The sequence below is a fragment of the Lipotes vexillifer genome, unplaced genomic scaffold, assembly GCF_000442215.2.
Source record: "Lipotes vexillifer unplaced genomic scaffold, Lipotes_vexillifer_v1.1 scaffold1158, whole genome shotgun sequence".
In the NCBI taxonomy this organism is placed as follows: Eukaryota; Metazoa; Chordata; class Mammalia; order Artiodactyla; family Lipotidae; genus Lipotes; species Lipotes vexillifer.
In genome coordinates, this window is record NW_006793745.1 from 1,688,850 (window position 1) to 1,710,061 (window position 21,212).

Genomic DNA, 21,212 nt, shown 5'->3' on the forward strand with positions numbered 1-21,212 from the left:
ACATACACAAACGAGAGGGTGGGATTTAACCCCAATACAATTCAGGGACCAGTCAGCTCAGTGAAGTTTCTCGGGGTCAATGGTCGAAAGTATGTCAAAGCATCACCACCAAGTTGCTGTACCTCATGTCACCACACACACACACACACACAGAGACACAGACACACACACACACACAGAGGCAGTACAATGTTTAGTAGGCTTTTTTGACTTTTGAAGACAACATAGATCACATTTGAGTGTGCTATTTTTAACCTATCTAGAGAGTCACTTACAGCTGTATAACTACTAGTTTCAGGGAGACCAGAATTAGATACTGCAGCGAGTTTAGGTTGCACAACGGACTGTTCTGCTACTTGGGCCTTGTGATCCGGTGAGCCAACGATATTTCGAAGTGAACAGGGCAACAGGAATGCTGTATGGAGCCTCCAGCAAGGACCAGTGGAGAATCACAGTGCAGAACTCCAGGATTTTGGAGCAAGGCTATGCCCTCTTCTGCAAATACCTATTCTCCTTTTGAGAAACAGCTTCTGGCTAGCTATGGGGCCATGGCAGGGACAGAGCACCTGACAATGGGACATCAGGTGATCATGCAGCCTGATCCTCCTCTCATGAACTGGTTGTCGTCTGACACCTTGCCATGCTGGGCAGGTACAGCTGCAACCTGCCATTAAATGGAATGCCAAGCTCAGGCAGGTCCAAAAGGCACAAGTTACCATGAGCAGATCCCTTTGACACAATTCCTGTTGCATTGCCTCCTGGGGTGTTCCTTCAGACCAGCTGACCAAAAAAGACAAAACTCAAGCCCAGTTTATAGATGGATTTGTATAATATGCTGGCACAACCAGTAAGTGGACAATTGCACTGCATCCCCACTCAGGGAGACACTGAAAGACAGAAGTAAAGGAAAATCCTCTAGTGGCCATAGCTTCAAGCAGTATATTTGGTTGTTCACCATTTCGAGTGTGAGATGGCCAGAACTACAGATCTAGACTAATTCAGGGGCAGTTGCCAATGATTTGACTGGATGGTTAGGGATTCAGAAGGAACAGGATTGTAACACTGGTGGAAAAGAAGTTTGGGGAAGAGGTATATGGGTGGACAACTTGAGTAAGACTATACTATGAAAATAGTTGTGAATGCCCACCAAAAGGTATCCACCGCATTAGAGACCCTTAATAGTCAGGGCAAATGACATGCTCTGTGGATGTAGTAAGCAGCCTCTTCCGCCGGCCTCCCCCAGCACTTGCTCAATGAGCTCGTGAGCCATGGTGGCAGGGATGGAGGTTTCGTATGCGCTCAACAACAGACTTCCCCTGACCTGGGTAGTACTGCTGAGTTATCTAATTTGCCAATGCAGGGATTTACATTGAGTCCCCAGTATGGACACTATTACTTGTGGGGATTGGCCAGCCACCTAGTGCCAGGCTGATTACTTTCTTCTATTATGGAAGGAGCATAGATCCAACCTCAGAGGACTAGAAACGTGTTCTGGATATGGATTTGCCTTCCCTGCCCACAGTGTTTCTACCAGCACCACCACCCATGGACTCTCGGAATGCCTTATCAATCATCACGACATTCCACACAGCATTGCGTCTGGTCAAGGAATTCTTCACAGTAAAGCAAGTGCAGCAGTGGGCTCATGCCCATAGGATTAACTGGACATACCACATACACACACCATCATCTGGAAGTGGGTAGCCTAACTGAAAGGTGGAATGGCTTACTGAAAACACAGTTACAGGGAAGTCCCTGGCAGTCCAGTGGTTAGGACTCGGTGCTTTCACTGCCGAGGGCCTGGGTTCAATCCCTGGTCAGGGACCTAAGATCCCGCAAGCCGCGCAGCACAGCCAATTATAAATAAATAAGCACATATGTCTTAAAACAAACAAACAAAGTTGCAGTACCATTTGGTGCTCTTGTCTTACAGGATGTAGTACATGCTTTGAATCAGAGACCACTGTATGGTGCTCTCTTCAAACTATATGGGTCTAGAAAACAGGTGGATGGCAGAGTGACTCCCCTATTACTAACAGATTTCTCGCAGAATTTCTGCTTCCCGTCCCAGCAATTTTAAGCCCTGCTGGTTTGGAGATTTTAGTTCCCAAAGAAGGAATGCTTCCACCAAAGGACACAACAATGGTTCCGCTAAATTGTAAGATGAGACGCGGCCACCTGGACGTTTGGGGCTCCTTATGCTAGTGAACCAGCAGGTGTGGAGGAGGGCAGTATGGCGGAGGAGTGTCATCTATTACGGTTGCCTGAGTGACTGACCCTGATTTTACCAAAGGCCAATTGGGTTGCTTCTACACAACGGAGGCAAGTATGTCCAACAGCAAAGGTTAATGAAAAACCACAGCAGCCAAAAAAGGGGGGGTGGGGTGGGGGCAGGATGATTAAGGAGCCAGGGTCTTAGAGACTGAAGATTTGGGTCACTGTACCAGGTGAAGAACCCTGAACAGCTGTGGTTTGAGCCGAGGGCAGAGAACACAGGGAGGGGTAGGGAAATGGAAGAAACAAGCACAGGTATCAGTCACAGTATGGTGACCAGTTACAGAAATGAGGACTCTAAGCAGCTTCGCTCATATTTTCTGTTTGCTTGTGACATGTACATGATAATTTGTTTATGCTCAACCATTTTTTCTTCTTCCCATTTTTAGGTTAACTTGTTGGAAGTTAACCTTGCAACCTAGTCTTTTTAGGTAACATAATATTCAGTGTGTCTATGACTGGATTTGAGGAGTAATACATATAACTGTCAGTGGATACATGACTCTTGGGTCTGCATCTCATTTTGAGAAAGGTTGAAAACTTGTTCTCTCATAGGAAGGGCAGCTGTTTCTGTTAGGCATAAGGAGTCGTCTTCTTCGTTGTGGTGGCTGCTGGATGGGAGTCTGTGTGTGTGAAAGAGCACATAGAGCACGGGATTTCCCTGGCGGTCCAGCGGTTAAGACTTCACCTTCCAATGCAGGGGGTGAGGGATCCATCCCTGGTCGGTGGAGCTTAGATCCCACATGCCTCTTGGCCAAAAAACCAAAACATAAAACAAAAGCAATATTGTAACAAATTCAAAAGACTTTAAAAAAAAAAAAGAGCACACAGGGCAGCTAAGTCATCAAAGGGGTGGACTGGGCAGGTTATCAATTTAGTGGCCCTCAGCTCCAAATTCACCCCTTCTGCCTGTACTCTGAATGGATTGGAGCCCTTTAGATTTTTCCTGCCAGCTGCCACTGAGGCTTGGCAGAAGAGGGTGCTGGAGACACACCACGGGGAGAAAGGGCTTTGCTTCCCGGTTCCTGTGGGCTCCCTTGAAGGCAACGTGTGCAGCTTTCTCAGCATCAGGCTCTTGCCGTGCCCAAAGATTCTGCAATGCGCAGCCTCCAGCAGCAGCAGCAGCTTCACCAGGCACCTCCCTCCTCCCCAGGCAGTTTGGTAGCAGAGTGAGAAGCCTCCTTAGTGCACTAGAGAGCAGATTTCTGACGGGTTCCAGCGGGACAGATTTTCAGCAAGGTCTAGACTTCAGCCTTGGACACTCTATGTCACCCCAAGGAGCAGTGGCTGTTCCTTCTATCTGCTATTCTTACATTCTCTTATTACTAGCCATTTCCTCATTACTCCAGCCCCATTATAGCTATTAATTCCTGAAGTTAAACTTTCCCCAATCACATTTTTGTATGGTTTCTCTCTCCTGATTCGACCTGGATTAAGCTAGCACTAGCGTAGACTAGACAGTGGCAGAGAACAAAAGGAAGTGGGGAGATTCAAAAGACACAAAGTAAAAGACAGGACTTGGTATTAGATTAGACAAGGGAAGTAGGGGTGAGGGGAAGATGACACCTGGAAAACTATCCAGCCTATATAACTAGATGAATAAGGGGACGCTTCACCTACACAGAAACTTCCAGAAAGGGGTGACGATTGAGGAGAAAACTCACAAGCTCAGTTTTGAACAATGTTGAGCTTGAGTTGACTTTAAGACACTAAAACATATCGAGTGGGCAGCTGGCTCTAAAGTTCAAGAATTTAGAGGAGTCTGGGATTAAGACTGGAGTCATCTCCCTTAAACTGGTAAGGAAAGCCACAGGCATAGTTGAAATGGCCTAGGGAAAAAGTAAACAGTGAGAAGAAAGTGCCTGGCAGAGTCTCGAGGGATCCCAACTCTTAACGGCTGGATAGAGGAAGATGAGCCCGCAAAGGAATGCTGAAGCTGCAAGAGAGGCAGAGGAAAATAAAGACAGTACAGTCGGCCCTCCACATCTGCAGGGTTTGTAGCCACAGATTCAACCAACCTCAGATTGAAAATATTCTGGAAAAAAAATTCCAGAAAATTCCAAAAAGCAAAACTTGAATTTGCCACATGCCTGGCGACTACTTACATAGCATTTACATTGTATTAGGCATCGTAAGTAATCTAGAGACGATTTAAAGTATACGCGAGGATGTGCGTAGGTTACACGCAAACACTGTGCCATTTTATATAAGGGACTTAAGCCTCCTCAGAATTTGGTGTCCACGGGGGTCCTGGAACCAATCCCCTGAGGATACCGAGGGATGACTATATTGTGTCCCAGAAGCAAAGAGTGGCAGCCAGAGGTGCATGGCTCCTACCTCCCATTAAGAGAACTTGCTTCAGCTGACTGACGGCCACCAACAGCTGTATCTTCAGATCTCCCACATCTTCAGGTCTGCCACAGTGCCCAGGCCAAGGCCACCCTTCCTCCAGGCAGCTCCTAATCAATGAGCTTGCCGAAAACCACTTCTGCTCGATTCTTCTGTGCTCCAGGCTTCCCACCGGCCTGGCTGAGAGGTTCTCAGAATTGCACTGCAGTCAGATGCTCTTCCTACCTCCTTCCCTCCCTCTTTCCTCACACAGCCCTGCACCGCAGGTTGAAACCACCCACCTCCAGATTTCTAGTTAAGCCCAATAATAATTTATCTCTTTCAGTCAGATATTTTGTTACTTAGAGATAAATGCATCCTAAACTGACACACCACCCACAGGCTGACAGGAAGAGACAAGCATGATGTCCACCAGATAACAGACTATAGGGTAGACAGTTTGTGAGGATTTTTTTTTTTTTAAATCCTCCCCTTAGGCAGCAGTGTAAGGGAAGGATATGAAACAAGAGGCTTGTTTAAAAACAGGAAAATATTTAATCCATCCCAAAACACAAAGAAATGAAGAGAACTACAGGAAAACTATCTACCTATGATGGAAGAAGGGTGTTACTGGTTTCAAGCTCTAATTCCTATAATCTTGAGGCTTTGATGCGTAGAAGAAAACTATCTTGTCCTTCAGCTACTCCCAGCTATTCAGAAATAAATTACATACATCTGTAAAAGAGTCCTGGCCTGCTAGAAGGGAGATAGACAGGAAGGAGAAAGGAGCATCCATCTACAACCAATTGATCAAAGACCAGCTGAGTGACAGCACAGAGCCATCCTAGGCAGAAGGACCGGGGATGCTCTGGTGTGAACCAGGACACATAAAACCCAGGCTGGCTCAGGGGCTGGGCCATCAGCCTGTGCTCAGTATTCGTATTTCCATCTTCAGCCAAAGCCCCCTAGGAGCAAAGCTCTAGATGCCTCCTTCAAGCCCCCTGCTGGTTGGTTTCATCGTTATCTCGCCTCTTCCAAATCTGTAAGAAATGAATACAATGGATATTTAGGAGCTGGCATTCAATCCACAAATATTTATCAAGTACCTAAATCTGCGCTAGGCAATGGACAAACTATCGCCCCACTTGTGTATTTGCTAAGTCCCCTGAAACTAACTCATAATCTTTCAGAAAATTCCTTCATTCAACTGTCACTTTTCTACCCATCCTTCTCTTCCCATTCCAAACTCCTTTTCTAAAAAGTGACTCATAATCAGACCTGCAACTTTAGACAAAGTCACCAAGGAAAGAGTTATCTCTGGAACGAACAGCGTCTCCCTCCTTTTTTACAAAGCTATAGCATCTTCTTAGCCTCAGTCTTCCTTCTGTGCAGGTACAAGGACAGTTAGAAAAAGAAGACAGAGATACTCTACTCCATGACCTCCCAACCCAGTGGAGAGGACAGTTACACTAGTCCAGCTGGTGCTCCACGAAGACAGGAGACGGTGCAGTGGGGTCACGAAGAGTGCTGACTGCCCAGGGTACTGGGGAAGCTTCAGAGACAACCCCTAGCTGGTGGCCCGGATGGTTCTGGGCTCTTCCTCCTTGAAACCAGACCACACACTTGCAAAACTAACCTGGCTCACCGTAAGCAGAACCTCCTTGCTCACTCATCACTCTTCCATGCTTCTCCACCCTTCTCTTCCCTGAAGGTCACTCCTGGGCTTCAAGGGCCATATAATCTGGTCCCACTACACTCCGTGGTGCATGTCAAAAGGCACCCAACCTAAGTCAATCCCATTCCGTGCCTTCATCCACATCACTGCTCTCACTGGACCCACACTCCATCTCCTCCGTGCTCGTGGAGTCTGCGGCCAACCCACCTGAATGTAAGCCTCCGACAGCGTGATCATCTGGGGAAGGATGTCAGTCACCTGGAGGTCTTGTAATTCATACCATTTGCCTGTCCCCTGCAGAGAGTACGAAGGGCTGGGTTAGTCTGCTCTCTGAAACTGAAAGGGTATAAGAGGGAAGGGATCACAGCTGAAAGCTAGAAAAATCAGAATGGTCACTAGATCATCACCCAGCAAGAGCTGTACGTAAAAGGGTGCACGGCCTCTGCCGGGCATCATTCAATTTAAAGACTTTTTAGGGTGCTCATCTTGGCAAACTCAATTCCTGCTGAGGACTCCTCGAAGTACAATGGAGTCTCAAACACTGTACGCCTTTTAAGGACAATAAAGAGAAAGAAGAGGAAGCCCTCTACTCCTCACCTAAGATGTCTCCCTGCTGCTCAGAAGTGACGGAATAGACACACTGACTTAGGAGGTGCAGTGTTAACCAAAAGTGGACATTCCCACCCCCGTCCCAGAGGACACAGCAAGTTAGTCAAGAAAAAGTGTCGTTGGTGGACACTGTCCACCATACTAACCTGTTTCCTTTGGCCTAAAAAAACAGTGCTGCAAATACAGCAAAATCTACCTTACTTCATGCTTCCATACTCCTCGAAACAATGGAGTCTCAAACACTGTACGCCTTTTAAGGACAATAAAGAGAAAGAAGAGGAAGCCCTCTACTCCTCACCTAAGATGTCTCCCTGCTGCTCAGAAGTGACGGAATAGACACACTGACTTAGGAGGTGCAGTGTTAACCAAAAGTGGACATTCCCACCCCCGTCCCAGAGGACACAGCAAGTTAGTCAAGAAAAAGTGTCGTTGGTGGACACTGTCCACCATACTAACCTGTTTCCTTTGGCCTAAAAAAACAGTGCTGCAAATACAGCAAAATCTACCTTACTTCATGCTTCCATAAACAAGGGGGGAAAGAGGTTTCTGGATTATGGCAGAGGCAATTCTGGAAGCTCACCAGCCTCACCCATCCCAACTTCTAAGAAATGCCAAAGACAGATATACTCCAGATATTCTGGATATTCCAGTAGTTCAGAACAGGAAACACAACAAAAGCTCAGGATGACATAATCAAGTCCCTATTCCCGGTAAAACCACATATCTAGGTTCAAATCCCAATTCTACTGACTTCAGAAAAATTATTCAAACTCGGAGCCTACGTTCCTCACTTGTAAAAAGACGGTATTAACACCTATCTTGAAAGTGTGTTTTAAGGATATAAACGAGATGAACATCCATGAGCACGTGGCATACTGTCTAGCACACAGCAAAGCGCTTGATGGACAGATCTAGTTATTATTAAACCCACGGCCCCAGAAGACTAATCAAATTAGAACAATCTGTGCCAGTAATCTGTGTTATACCAAATATATCTTAAGCGTGTTTTAGCCATTTTCAGCAAATTCACAAAATTTTTTTAGCTGAAAGGGAACCTACACACCGGTTCTTTGTAAACTTTAATTTCATACCAATCAGAGGGTCTTGTTAACATGTAGACTGTGATTCAGGAGGTGTGGGAGGGGTCTGAGATTCTGCGATTTGCAACGAGTTCTTATATGATGTCAGTGCTGCTGGTCCAAGGATTCCACTTTAGGTGGTAAGGCTCTAGTCTAGGACAGTGCTTGTCAATCTTGGCTGCACACTGGAAATCTCCTGGGAACTTTAAAACATCATGATGCCTGGTTCCCACCACCAGATAATCTAATGCAGTCTTAACTCTGACACTTTGGGCCAGAAAATTCTTTGCTGCGCAGGCAGCCTGTGCACTGTAAGATTATTTAGCAGCATCTCTGGCCTCTGCCCAGTTGAAAACCAACAGGCACAAATTATGTTGTTCTCGCGTAACTGGCCTGGGGTGGCCCAGGTGTCAGGAGTCTAAAATCTGCCCACAGTGGAGTCCCACGTGCAGCCAAAATTGAGAACCGTTGCCTTAAACTGACCACTGTCCGCTCTATTACTTGCAGAATCCCAAAGTCAAGGATAAGAAAGAGCAAACTGAAAGGAGCGCCCTCTGAAAAGCCAAAGGAAAACCACCTGCTCCTGCCACTGCCACCATGAGAAGTCAGCCCCACTCACATGATGAAGCACATGAATCCGGTAGGAGCCCTCAGAGGGCTTGCCGTCGTGCACAATGTTGGCGATGAGGTCGTAGGTGGTATTCTTGTGCACTGCCTGTACTTCCTCGGACAAGTACTCTCTCAGATCCACATTTCTGATGACGATGAAAATAAAGTGAAGATCAGACAAAGCCTACTAGGTTAGCCCTGTAGAGGTTACCTGTCTTACCCAAATGGGACCATGAAGCTCTGGAACCCTATTTCAGGACCCTGTATCTAGGTGGGCTTGAAGAGCCATGGGAGCCCAGGTTTGTGGAAATTCATATAATCTGCCATAAAAATGAGTCAAACTGGAAAGACTGGCTCTATGGGAAAAGCACACTTTAAAAGCATGCTTAGGACAGGGAGATCAGCTCAGTGCTTTGTGACCACCTAGAAGGGTGGGATAGGGAGGGTGGGAGGGAGATGCAAGAGGGAGGAGATATGCGGATATATGTATGCGTATAGCTGATTCACTTTGTTGTAAGGCAGGAACTAACACACCACTGTAAAGCAATTATACTCCGATAAAGATGTTAAAAAAATAAATAAAAAGTAAAAAATAAAAGCATGCTTAGGGACTTCTCTGGTGGTCCAATGGGTACGACTCCACACTCCCAATGCAGGGGGCCCAGGTTCGATCCCTGGTTGGGGAGCTTGATCCTGCATGCATGCTACAACTAAGAGTCCGCGTGCTGCAACAAAGATCCCATGTGCCGCAATTAAGACCCGGTGCAGCCAAAATAAATAAATAAACCAATCAATAAATAATAAATTTTTTAAAAAATCTAAAAAAAAAGCATGCCTAGCAGTCAAAAGTGCAGGGCCTGGAGTCATTCAGATCTGATCTGGAATCGGGGCTCTGCCACCTCAGAGCTGTGTTTGAGTTTAAGCAGGTGACATAACCTAGGGCTCCTCTGTGAGAATGAGTGCCACCTTCTCCTCTGAGATGAGAACACATGTAACCGCCCCACCCTCTGCCCTACCTGGGAATCAGCTGCAGCTGCAGTGTCAAGGGGACACCTGGTCTCTGGCCTTAGGCTATGAAAGTCTGATCATGTGGGTTGTCACTGTATATAATCACTGTCACAATTTCAATATGGCAAACCAGGCATATCAATCCGATTTATTTTTTTCTTTGATCTTCTGGAACCTTGCTTCTTTATTTGTTTTTCTTTTAGTTAAATAAGCAAAAGGTTACAAGTAACAAAAATCCACCCTAGGTAGCCTAAGCACAAAAGGGGTATTTATTCAAGGGTTTCAGACTAGGAAATGCAGCTGAAACCAAGCACTGGAGAGGCAGCAAGACCCGAGAGGTACCTGCCCTCTTTTCTGCTTTGACATCAGCTTCACTCTTTTCCCACCCAGCTTTCTTTCCTTTATGGAACCCACACTGGCTGCCCCACAGCTTCCAAATTTCTCAGCTCTGGTTGCCAAAAGAGACTACTAACTAGGTTCCTTCCACTGGGACTTAGAAATATAAAATTTATTTTTAATACCTGAACATTCATTTTTTAAAATATAGAGAAGCATTCTTGATGTACTTAGAATAAAACCTGCTTTTGTGTTTTATTTGTTGAATTCTGTCAGTTGAAGTATATACATGTACACTGGTTATTACGAAGCCAAGAGCTATAATAAATGCTTACTGTGAAGATGCCGATGACAATTACTAAGATCTCTCGAATAGCTAAATAGGGACGTAGATTGACAGTTAACATGAATATTAAGAGAATGCTAACTACACTATTTTCAGGAAAAATATAACCTTCTGTAGCCTACAAATACTTATAAAAATTTAGATACAATGTAGAATAAGAGAGATTATATCCTATTTCTAATCTCTGTAGAACTGTCTGATGTGCTACCACTCAAAACACAAAACACAGTAATGTCATCTCTGAAAGGATTTACAATAAATGCTAATAGCAGTCACATCCAGTGGTCACTTCCAGATATGTATCTCCTTTTGAATTTTAGACTATAAATATATTATCTCTCCAAAAATACAAAAAGTTTTCAACGCAAACCATGTATTAATAAACAACTTTGTTCTAACTATATTACGTAACTTTCTATGTGTTCATGATAGCTATTTATTTCTACAGACTGACAGTGTCCCATATAGATCAAAGAGTTGTTGTTGCTTTTTGTTGGGTGTTTTGTTTTGTTTTGGCCACGCAGCTTGCAGGATGCTGGCTCCCCCACCAGGGGTCAAAACCGGGCCCCGGCAGTGAGAGCGCTGAGTCCTAACCACTGGACCACCACGGAATTCCCTAAACAGTCACTGGTAAAAGAAAATTTAGATATGAGTCTGAGGAAACCCATGTGAGCTCTAGAAATGCCTCCCGGCTGCCAAAAACTGACTTCTTGTATGGTTTTCTCAGCTTTAACAACAGCTGTTCAGACTTCTCTGAATGAGTCCTAGAGAAATCTTCAGAAGTATTTATACTCAAGTTTCCATGACTGAAACAAAACTGTTTAAGTGACAAAAGGGAATAAATACATGTTAAATCACTTTGTTTTAGAAAACAGTCAACGGAGCAAACCATACTCATCTGCCAATCAGAACAGTCCAATTTTGAGACCCCCTAAGTAGCTGGAAGTGAAACTTGAAACCTGTGCTCCAGAAACCCTACCTCCAAATGAGCAGAGGGTCCCTAATCCCTGCAAGTCTGAATCAATCTCTGGTAAAAAGAAGATGTGTTATGAATAAAACACAGGAGAAGAATTAGGTCTGATAAGGGTCCTCTTCAAGAAGTGGGGAAGGGCTTCCCTGGTGGTGCAGTGGTTGAGAGCCCGCCTGCCGATGCAGGGGACGCGGGTTCGTGCCCCGGGCCGGGAAGATCCCACATGCCGCGGAGCGGCTGGGCCCGTGAGCCATGGCCGCTGAGCCTGCACGTCCAGAGCCTGTGCTCCACAACGGAGGAGGCCACAACAGTGAGAGGCCCGCATACCAAAAAAAAAAAAAAAAAAAGAAGCGGGGACCTTGGCTAACCTAGAACCATATTAGTCTAAAAGTAATGACAGTGCACAAAGTAATTAAAGTACAGGTTTCCAGAATCAATCACACAGTTTGATGTTCTCTAAAAGGCTGACTGGTTGAGAAGTAACCTTTTTCTCAACTTCTCCAAAGCTTTCTGAAAGACAAACTACTGAAGTCAGCTACCAAAAATCCAAATGCAACTGGTGGCAAAATAAACATACTACAGGTCCAATATAAAAGAAACTGCCGGAGTAAGGAAATTTCTGTGGTGACTGAGCAGGAACTACCACCAACACGTAGTCCTTCCTCTGGAGCTGCCCTGGAGTCAAGAGCGCTCCTTCCTTCCAGGAACAAACTGGTGACTGTGGCAATTCACAGAAGCCCAGTTCTGAACTAAAACCCTGATACACAGACTTTCAAGGAAAGCCCCTCTGTGGTCCTATGCAAGTTGGCAGAGAGCTGACCTTCATGTCCCCCGATTTCATTCTACTTGTACACAAACACAATACTAGAGAAGAACAGGATGAAAAGTGTGTGAAAAGAGAAAAAGAAGTTCTCCTGTAATCCTACCTACAAAGGTTTTCTCTCCTCCACCCCCACTGTTCTCAGAGTCCTGGTGATGATGGAACCAGAAAGAATAAAATGTTACACCTGGGGCTTCCCTGGTGGCGCAGTGGTTGAGAGTCCGCCTGCCGCTTCAGGGGACACGGGTTCGTGCCCTGGTCCGGGAAGATTCCACATGCCGCGGAGCAACTAAGCCCAAGCACCACAACTACTGAAGCCTGCACACCTAGAGCCCATGCTCCACAACAAGAGAAGCCACCGCAATGAGAAGCCCGCGACCACAAAGAAGAGTAGCCCCCGCTCACTGCAACTGGAGAAAGCCTGCGCGCAGCAACCAAGACCCAACACAGCCAAAAATAAATAAATAAAATAAATAAATTTATTAAAAAAAAAATAACCGGTACTATTTTCAAAGGAGAACACTGGCAGTCCTGGAGCAGTCTGGGCATCTGGAAAATGGAGGCAATGGAGGTAGAAAGACAAGAGAAGATGAACATTTGCCCCTCAGAGCTCCCAACTACTTTCTAAGGTTTAAAAACACCACACTACTGAGCTACTACAGCATGGTAATCCTATCATCCATCCATCCAAATCGTTCTCAGTAAGAAACCACCTTAGGGCTCCACTCTTACCTTATCTAAATGCCCACACAAAGACCCACATTTCTTCCTGCCAGCCCTGCCACCAGGCTTCCCCGTGTTCTCAGAGAGATCATCTTCAGAGTGGGAAAGACCATGTCTCTTGAGAACTGGAAACCAACTGTCTACCTCCAAAAGGGTCTTGCAGGAGCCTTCTGCGACTCCTCCAAATGTCCCATTAGAACACTCATAAATGTTTGCAAAAAGACAACTGCATGGCCAATTAAAAATAAGACTATACATCAAAATGTATAACTTCCTCATCAATAGGGAGAAACTGAACACATTTCAGACTTTATCCTCTAGGGAAGAAATAAGGTAGGAGGGCCCCAAGAAAGCAAGACAAATCTAGAGTCATCCCCACTGTCCATCCTTAACTATAGCATACAAGATGCAATGACCAGAAAACAGATGGACAGACTAACTGCTCAGGATTATCTTCAAAGCCAGGAGAATCCTACCTGTCCTACCCTACTTTTACCAACTGTTTTTCCCTTTACTGAAAGACTACAATTCCCAGCAAGCAACAGGAGAGAAGAAAAAAGAGGAACTGCCTGCAGGGAAATATCCATCTTTGAGGCCCCTAAAATATCTCTATCCTTCCAATAAAAACCCTTAACTTATGTAGTGTAGGTAGGTGCCTTGCAATCTCCAACTAAGACAGTCCAAAACTAAGAGTGGCACAAAGATATAAAAAGAAATTCAAGCTCATGCCCCCTAAGAGGAAGTGAAGGGAGGGGAACACTCACGTAATAGGGAAGTTGACAATAGTCGGATTCTTCTCCACAAAGAAATTGTTCTTAGTAAATCTCTTAATACAAAAGATTAAATATGGAGGCAGCTTGGTGAGCTGGAAGCGCTTCAGAAAGTTCTCCTTGTAAGTCTTATATTCCTAGAGAGAGAAAAAAAAATTATCAAATTAGAGCAGGGACATGAGTTTTGTTCTGGCTTGTTTGGGTTTTTTTGTTTTTGTTTTTGTTTTTTTGCGATACACGGACCTCTCACTGTTGTGGCCTCTCCCGTTGCGGAGCACAGGCTCCGGACACGCAGGCTCAGCGGCCATGGCTCACGGGCGCAGCTGCTCTGTGGCATGTGGGATCTTCCCAGACCAGGGCACGAACCCGCGTCCCCTGCACTAGCAGGCAGACTCTCAACCACTGCGCCACCAGGGAAGCCCTTGTTTGGGGTTTTTTAATATAATTTTGCCTTACATGTAGAATTCAGAAGACACCTGATCCCAGAAACCACCTACAAGGCTGAGGAATAGCCGTTTAGCTACGGCTAAAATACCTCAACTGTGGGCTGCATTTCAGCCAGCACACAATCATACTGTTGAACTCCAACCGCAGTATGGATATTCCTTTCTATAAGGAAAACAAAAATGTCAAGTGAAAAAGAGGATTTGTTAAAAGCTCATGAGAGCTTTTAACATGAGAGTCTCATTTAATTCAAAATAAAGAAGAGCTTCCTGACCACTAGACGCATGCACTGTGGAACAGGCACTTAGGAGGCAGCGAGGAGCCCCTCATCACTGAGGGTTTTCCAGCAGAGCTGTCAACGGACATCCCACGTTCCTTCCTCCTCAAAGGCCCCGAGACTGGTGGGTCAAGTGCAATCTGTTGGGCAACACTCACTGAGGCCTCACTCAGCACGTTTGAGGGGATGGAGTGGTGGGGGCCCAGGACATTCTCCTCAGCCCAAGAGGCTTAAAAGCTAGTGAACATATATTTACTTTTCCTTAACACAAACACAATGTAGTACAGTAAAAACTAAGAGACAGGAATGAAAGACTAATCATAATCAGAGAGGAAATACCAATGAGACCATCACTCTCTGGAGCGTCACATCACAAGAAAAGACAACCACAGATCAATATTTCTATGAATATGGACACCAAAATCCTCAACAAAATACTAGCAAACCAATTCCAACATAAACAACAACAAAGAATTATACACCAAAATTATACATGACCAAGTATGATTTATCCAGGAATACAAAGGTAGCTTAATATCCAAAAATCAATTAATGTAATGTACCATTTCATATTAATAAAATAATAAGGCAATAAATAGGAATAACCGAAAACCATACAATCATCTCATTAGACACAAAAAAGCATTTGACAAAATCCAACACCTTATCATGAGAAAAACACTCAATAAACTACAGATAGAAAGAACTTCCTCAACCTGATAAAGGGTATCTATGAAAAATCCACAGCTAACATCATACTTACTGGCGAAAGCCTGGATGCGCTCCCTTAAGATCAGGTACAACATAAGGAGGTCTGCATTTACCACTTCTATTCAACACTGTACTAGAGGTTCCAGCCACAGCAATTAGGCAATAAAACGTAAACAAGTAAATAAGAAGCATCCAGATTGGAAAGGAAGAAATAAAACTATCTCTGTTTGCAGATGACATGATCTTGTATGTGGAAAATCCTAAGAAATCCACTTTAAAAGTCTGGCAAGGTTGCAGCCTACAAAATCAATATACAAAATTCAACTGTATTTCTACACACATGCAATTAACAATCCAAAACTGAACTTAAGAAAACAACTCCATTTATAATGGCATCAAAAAGAATAAAATATTTAGGAATAAACTTAAAAGAAGTTCAAAACATACTCTGAAAACTATAAAACGTTGTTGAAAGAAATTAAAGAAGATAAATAAATAGAAAAACATCCCATGTCTATGAATTAGAAGACTTCTATTATTAAGATGGCAATAATTGCCAAACTAATCTACAGATTCAACACAATCCCTGTCAGAATGCCAGCTAGCTTCTTTGTAGAAATCCACAAGCTGATCCTCAAATCTGAATGTGCAAGGAATTGCAAGGAACCCAAAACAGCCAGAACTATCTTGAAAAAGAACAAAGTCAGAGGATTCACAGTTTCTGATTTCAAAACTAACTACAAAGCAGTAATAACCAAGACTGTGGTCTTGACATATACGTCAACGGAATAAAATTGAGAGTCCGGAAATAAACCCATGTGTCTATGGTCAAATGATTTTTCAACAAGGATGCCAAGACCATTCAATGCGAAAAGAATAGTCTTTTCAACAAATAGTACTAGGACAACTAGACAGTCAGTCATACGCAAAAGAATAAAGTTGGACCTTGTACTTTATACCATATACTAAACTTTACTTAAAATGAATTAAAGCCCTGAAATGTTGAGAGCTAAAACTACAAAAGTCTTAGATGAAAACACAAGAGTAAATCTTCATGACCTGGGATTTAACAATGGATTCTTACATATGACAACAAAAGCACACACTATAAAAGAAAAACTAGACAGTATTTCAACAAAATTAAAACTTTTATGCCTCAAATGATACTATCAAGAGGGTGAAAACGCAAACCACAGAATGGGAGAAAATATTTGCAAATCATACATTTGATAAGGGACTGGTATCTAGATTATATACAGAATTCTTACAACTCAATAATAATAAATAGATAAATAACCTAATTTTTAAAATGCACAAAGGATCTAAATAAACATTTCTCCAAAGATGATATGCAAATGTCCAATGAGCACATGAAAAAATGGTTAACATCATTAGTCATCAGGGAAATACAAATCAAAACCATAATGAGATACCACTTCACACCTACTAGAATGCCTATAATCTAGAAGATGAACAATAACAAACATTGGTAAAGATGTAGAGAAACTGGAACACTCATACACTGGTGGTAGGAACATATAGTGCAGCCACTTTGGAAGACAGTGTGGCAGTCCTTCAAATGGCTAACCATAAGAGTTACCATATGACTCAGCAATTCCACTCCCCAATACCCACCCAAGAGAAATGAAAACATGTCCACACAAAAACCTGTAGACTGGTATTTACAGTAGCATTATTCATAACAGCAGAAAGGTGAAAACAACTCCAAATGTCCGTCCATCAGCTGATGAATGAATAAACAAAATGTGGTGTATTCATACAATGGGATATTGTTTGGCTGCAAAAAGGAATGAAGTACTGACAGATGCTACAACATGAATGAGCCCTGAAAACGCTACATACTAAGTGAAAGAAGCAAATCCCAAAAGACCACATATTATATGAAATGTCCAGAAGAGGCAAATCTACAGAGGCAGAAAGTAGATCAGTAGTTGTCTAGGGCTGGTGGAGACAAGAGGGTTGGAATGATAACTAAAGGGCGATAAAAAACATCGATGATGAAAATGTTCTAAAGCTGACTCTGGTGGTGGTTGCAAAGATATGTGGATGTAGGAAAAAACCACTGAACTGTAAACTTCAAATAGCTTAATTATATGGTGCTGTGAATTGTATCTCCATAGAACTGCTACTTTTTAAAAAACTAAGTTCCCTTGCCACATGATGAGTAACCTGACAGCGCTGGGGAAATAAAAACTTTCCAGCTCTAGCACACATACCACAGCCACACTTTCTTTTAAGTAAATTTCTGATCATCTAAGGGTATAAGCACTATCGGAAAAAAATGCCTTTTTGGTGATATGAAGTAACTCATCTCTGCGTGACTGAAATAAAATACTGTGCTAAAAGCAAAGAAAAATTTTTAATCAAGTAAATGCCAAGAGATTTCACTGCCCACATCTGTGTCTATGAACAAGTTGACATCAAGAAGCCCTATTTTTAATTATCTCAGAGTAGTGAAGGATAGACAGATTTAACACCTAAATGATGTCATAGCCTAACTTGAAAAGGTTTCTCTGGAATTTACGAGAAAATACTGGGGGGAAGGATTTCACCCTGGACATCAGTACCACATTCACACAGCAAGGTTTTAGCTAAACTCACGTTACAAGAGCACTATTAACCAATTTTATTGGTTTCAAAGTTTTGTTTGTATAAGTCTGTTATAATTTAATACGTGCTTAAAAGCTGTAGGTATAAAAAGCTTATACCAACATTGATGTTTATACTAATTTAAGTAATATTATAATAATAAATTTAAATCAATACTGAGGGTCCACGGGAATCTTAATATTACTTAAATGTGAACAAACAGTAATAATAGGGACCATGTGGCATAGCTGAAAAAGTCAGATGAAAAAATCCCCAGCTCTGTCATTTAAAACCAATATAAACTAAAACCAAATAAAATAAACTGAATTAGATGAGCCCCAAGGTCTTTTGCCTCCCCAAAATGAAATAAGCCTAAGAAACAGGCTAGATATTTTACGTTACCTATCTCTATGCGTGTGCGTGTGCGTGTGTGAGAGAGAGAGAGAAGGGGATGGGGGTGGTGGGGAGAAATGGGCATTTACTATCTGAAAACCAATGAACCTTAGCTAAAACAGAGAGCAGAAACTGTCTGCAATGAGGCATCAAGTTAAAAAAAAACAGAACCAACGTTAAAAAGTTTAAAAGAATCAAAAAGGATTAAATCTGTCTAGGATGAAGAAGGGAATTAAACCAAGAAACGGTTAACTCAGCAGATAAAAAGAAACCTTTAACTTGATGCAGAGCAATGGTAGAACAAGAATAAATTTTTTCATTGTATTTATATTTTAGTTGTGTTTTTTTTTTCCACTTTAATACTGATGTCATGTTTTTTAAAAGACGGGAGTTTTTCGTACTTTTGTGATTTCCTACCTTCCTAAATACCCACTTCCTTTCTCCATACTACCCAGAGGCACTGTAACTCAAGTTAAGAGTTGGGGGTGAAACATCAGGAAGTCTGGGAGGCTCAATAAACACAATATACTTTAAAATAAACACATTACATACATGTGGCAATTTCCAAGTATAAAAAGCAAAATGTCAAGAGAGAGAACGGGGTATCAGTAGAGCAGGTGTGCTAATGGGCTACCTTCTCAGTGATGCCGTTGAACTTGGCCAAGATGTTGAAGAGCGGCACCTGGGGGATAATGAGCTGCTCCTTCTCGTCCTTGTAGAGGGGGGCAGTAGGAAGGTCCAGCGTCAGGTACATAAACGTGGACTCCACCATCGTCTCTTGGTACTCATCATTATGGAGCAGCTGCTCTTTTTCTTCTGCTGGCTAGCAGTGAGGGAGAAGCAAAAGGAGGGAAGGAGTGTGAGCAGAGTGGAGAACACCACAGATGGAAAGAAACGATGTTTCTGTTACATTTACTTCATTTAATATTGAAGTGAACCAAGAGGGCTGCCCAAGAGACTGGGCAGTTTCACGTGCAGTTGTACCTGTTTAGATTAATGCAAAAACCAGGCTTCCATCTTCAGAGAGATTTTATTTAAATACCAGACTCTTTTACAAGTTTTTAAATGATCTAGAAAGCTTATCTGAGCTTTCTGGAAAAAACACGCCAGCACCACCCAGTGGCCAGAACACTGAAATCAGTCATCCCTCGGTATCTATGGTTGGTTCCAAGAGCTGCCTTGGATACCAAAATCCACAGATGCTCAAGTCCTATAGTTGGCCCTCCATATCCAGATTCTGCATCCTCGGATTCAACCAACTGCTAAATGTAAACGTAGTAGTTTTATGTATTAGAAAAAATCCACGTATAAGTGAACCAGTGCAGTTCAAACCTGTAAGTTGTTCAAAGGTCAACTGTTATACCCAACCACTACCTCCCAAACTTAAGCACACTGGTGCAACAGGAACCTAGGGGAAGTGCCACTTGGCAGGTGTACTGTAGAACCTCTTCCTGGAGCAAAAGGCTGTACCGGGGCTTCCCTGGTGGCGCAGTGGTTGGGAGTCCGCCTGCCGATGCAGGGGACGTGGGTTTGTGCCCCGGTCCGGGAGGATCCCACGTGCCGCGGAGTGGCTGGGCCTGTGAGCCGTGGCCGCTGGGCCAGAGTGTCCGGAGCCTGTGCTCCGTGGCAGGAGAGGCCACAGCGGGGAGAGGCCCGCATACCGCCAAACTAAGCATCTTCAATCCTAAATCCCCTCAGGTGATATAAATCCGTCCAAAACTCGGTTCAAGCCACTCACCAAATCAGGATGAGGAAGCTTTTTAGTGAAGATCCTCATGGACCCCTGGAAAACATCAGTCACAATAGCTGTACAAACAGAAATCAAAATGCAAATTCTGTCAGTTTGGAAAGCATTTCCAAAATACAGTCCTAACTCCTAAATTTCTGAAATAAACCAGCATCTTCCAGCATAAGACCCAAAGCTCTCACTAAGCACAGAAGAACCTTTGTAACATATATCACTAAATTATACCTTTATAAGTATTTGTGTAAATAATTATTTTATGTCTATCTTCTTCCCAAGAGAGATGGGGCACACAGGCTGAAGATACCTGAAGAGGTGGCAGGGCTATGTGACAGAAAAAAAACGAGGCCACAATCCCACATGAAGAAACCAACACGATCAGAACATAGAAAGAAGAAAACTGCATTAGGTCTCCAAAATTATTCACCTGGTTCAGCGGTCTCTAAGCTAAGAGTTATTTTTGGCATTCATGAAAAATGTCTAGCTACTGCTAAGCCAACCTGGATGCTAAGAAATACAGGGACTCAAGGTCTGAGAATGAACAGAGCGCCAGCCTCATCTCCCCCAAGTACATGCTCAGGGCGAGGCACGAGCTTTTAGTTTGTTCCACCAAATTACAAGCCAGGCAATCCGCCCACCAAGCCCTCACTCTGGCACCACTAGCATGTCTACAGCATGCTGCTCAGCCCCCCAGCTTGAAACTGGGTCAGGACTTCTAGAGCACAATTATATACCCATTTCCACTTATTAAAAATGCCATTAGATATAACCATATTCTAATAAAGAAAAATGGAGAGGAAACCATTCAGGAACAAGATTTAGCCCATATATACAGAGACACTACCCTAACACAAAAAGATAAACAGGTAAGAAGAAAAGGATGGGAAGCTGCAAAGCGTTTTTTAAAAGAAGCAACAAAACAAAAAAGTGCTCCCTTTCACAAAATAACATGACTTACTCTTCTTTTTCTTCTTTGTGCCCCCCAGAGCTGAGTGTAGAGCATTCAAAAACCAGGAGAGAAAGTCGACTCCATCCCCTGGAAAAGAAAGAAAGATGGCATGCCAAAGCTGGGAGACAGTACGACAGTCCAAACCACAGGCGGGCTGGCATTTCTCAGTGTTTCTCCTTCCTCTCCGGCCACGCCATCCCGTGCCCTGGGCACCCTCTTCTACTTGGCCACTACATGCTGGCACTCCTGAAGGACAAACTCTAAGTCTTCTGATCTTTACTCTCCCCCTTGGCTCTCTGGTTCAACCAAAATCTTCGATTATCACCTCTATTCCAAACCTGAGTCTCATCACCCATCAAGAGCCATTACTGGGAGTTCCCCCGGTAGTCTAGTGCAGGGGTCCCCAACCCCTGGGCCGAGGACCACTGTTCGGAACCGGGCCGCACTGCAGGTGAGAGGCAGGCTATTGAGGGAAGCTTCATCTGCTGCTCCCCGTCGCTCCCATTACCGCCTGAACCCTGCCCCCCCCCACCCCTC

The 21,212-nt window shown here is 43.6% G+C and overlaps 1 protein-coding gene across 1 annotated transcript in view; it reads right to left on the bottom strand.

The window, feature by feature from the left end:
* Positions 1-5,594: 5,594 nt before the first annotated feature.
* The window catches only part of USP39 (ubiquitin specific peptidase 39), a 29,598-nt gene continuing 13,980 nt past the window's right edge, over positions 5,595-21,212 (bottom strand). Inside the window, 7 exon segments of the mRNA XM_007466748.1 lie at positions 5,595-5,642; positions 6,485-6,571; positions 8,585-8,720; positions 13,542-13,684; positions 18,617-18,805; positions 19,721-19,788; positions 20,685-20,762. Of these exon segments, the coding sequence (XP_007466810.1) occupies positions 5,595-5,642; positions 6,485-6,571; positions 8,585-8,720; positions 13,542-13,684; positions 18,617-18,805; positions 19,721-19,788; positions 20,685-20,762 (749 nt within the window).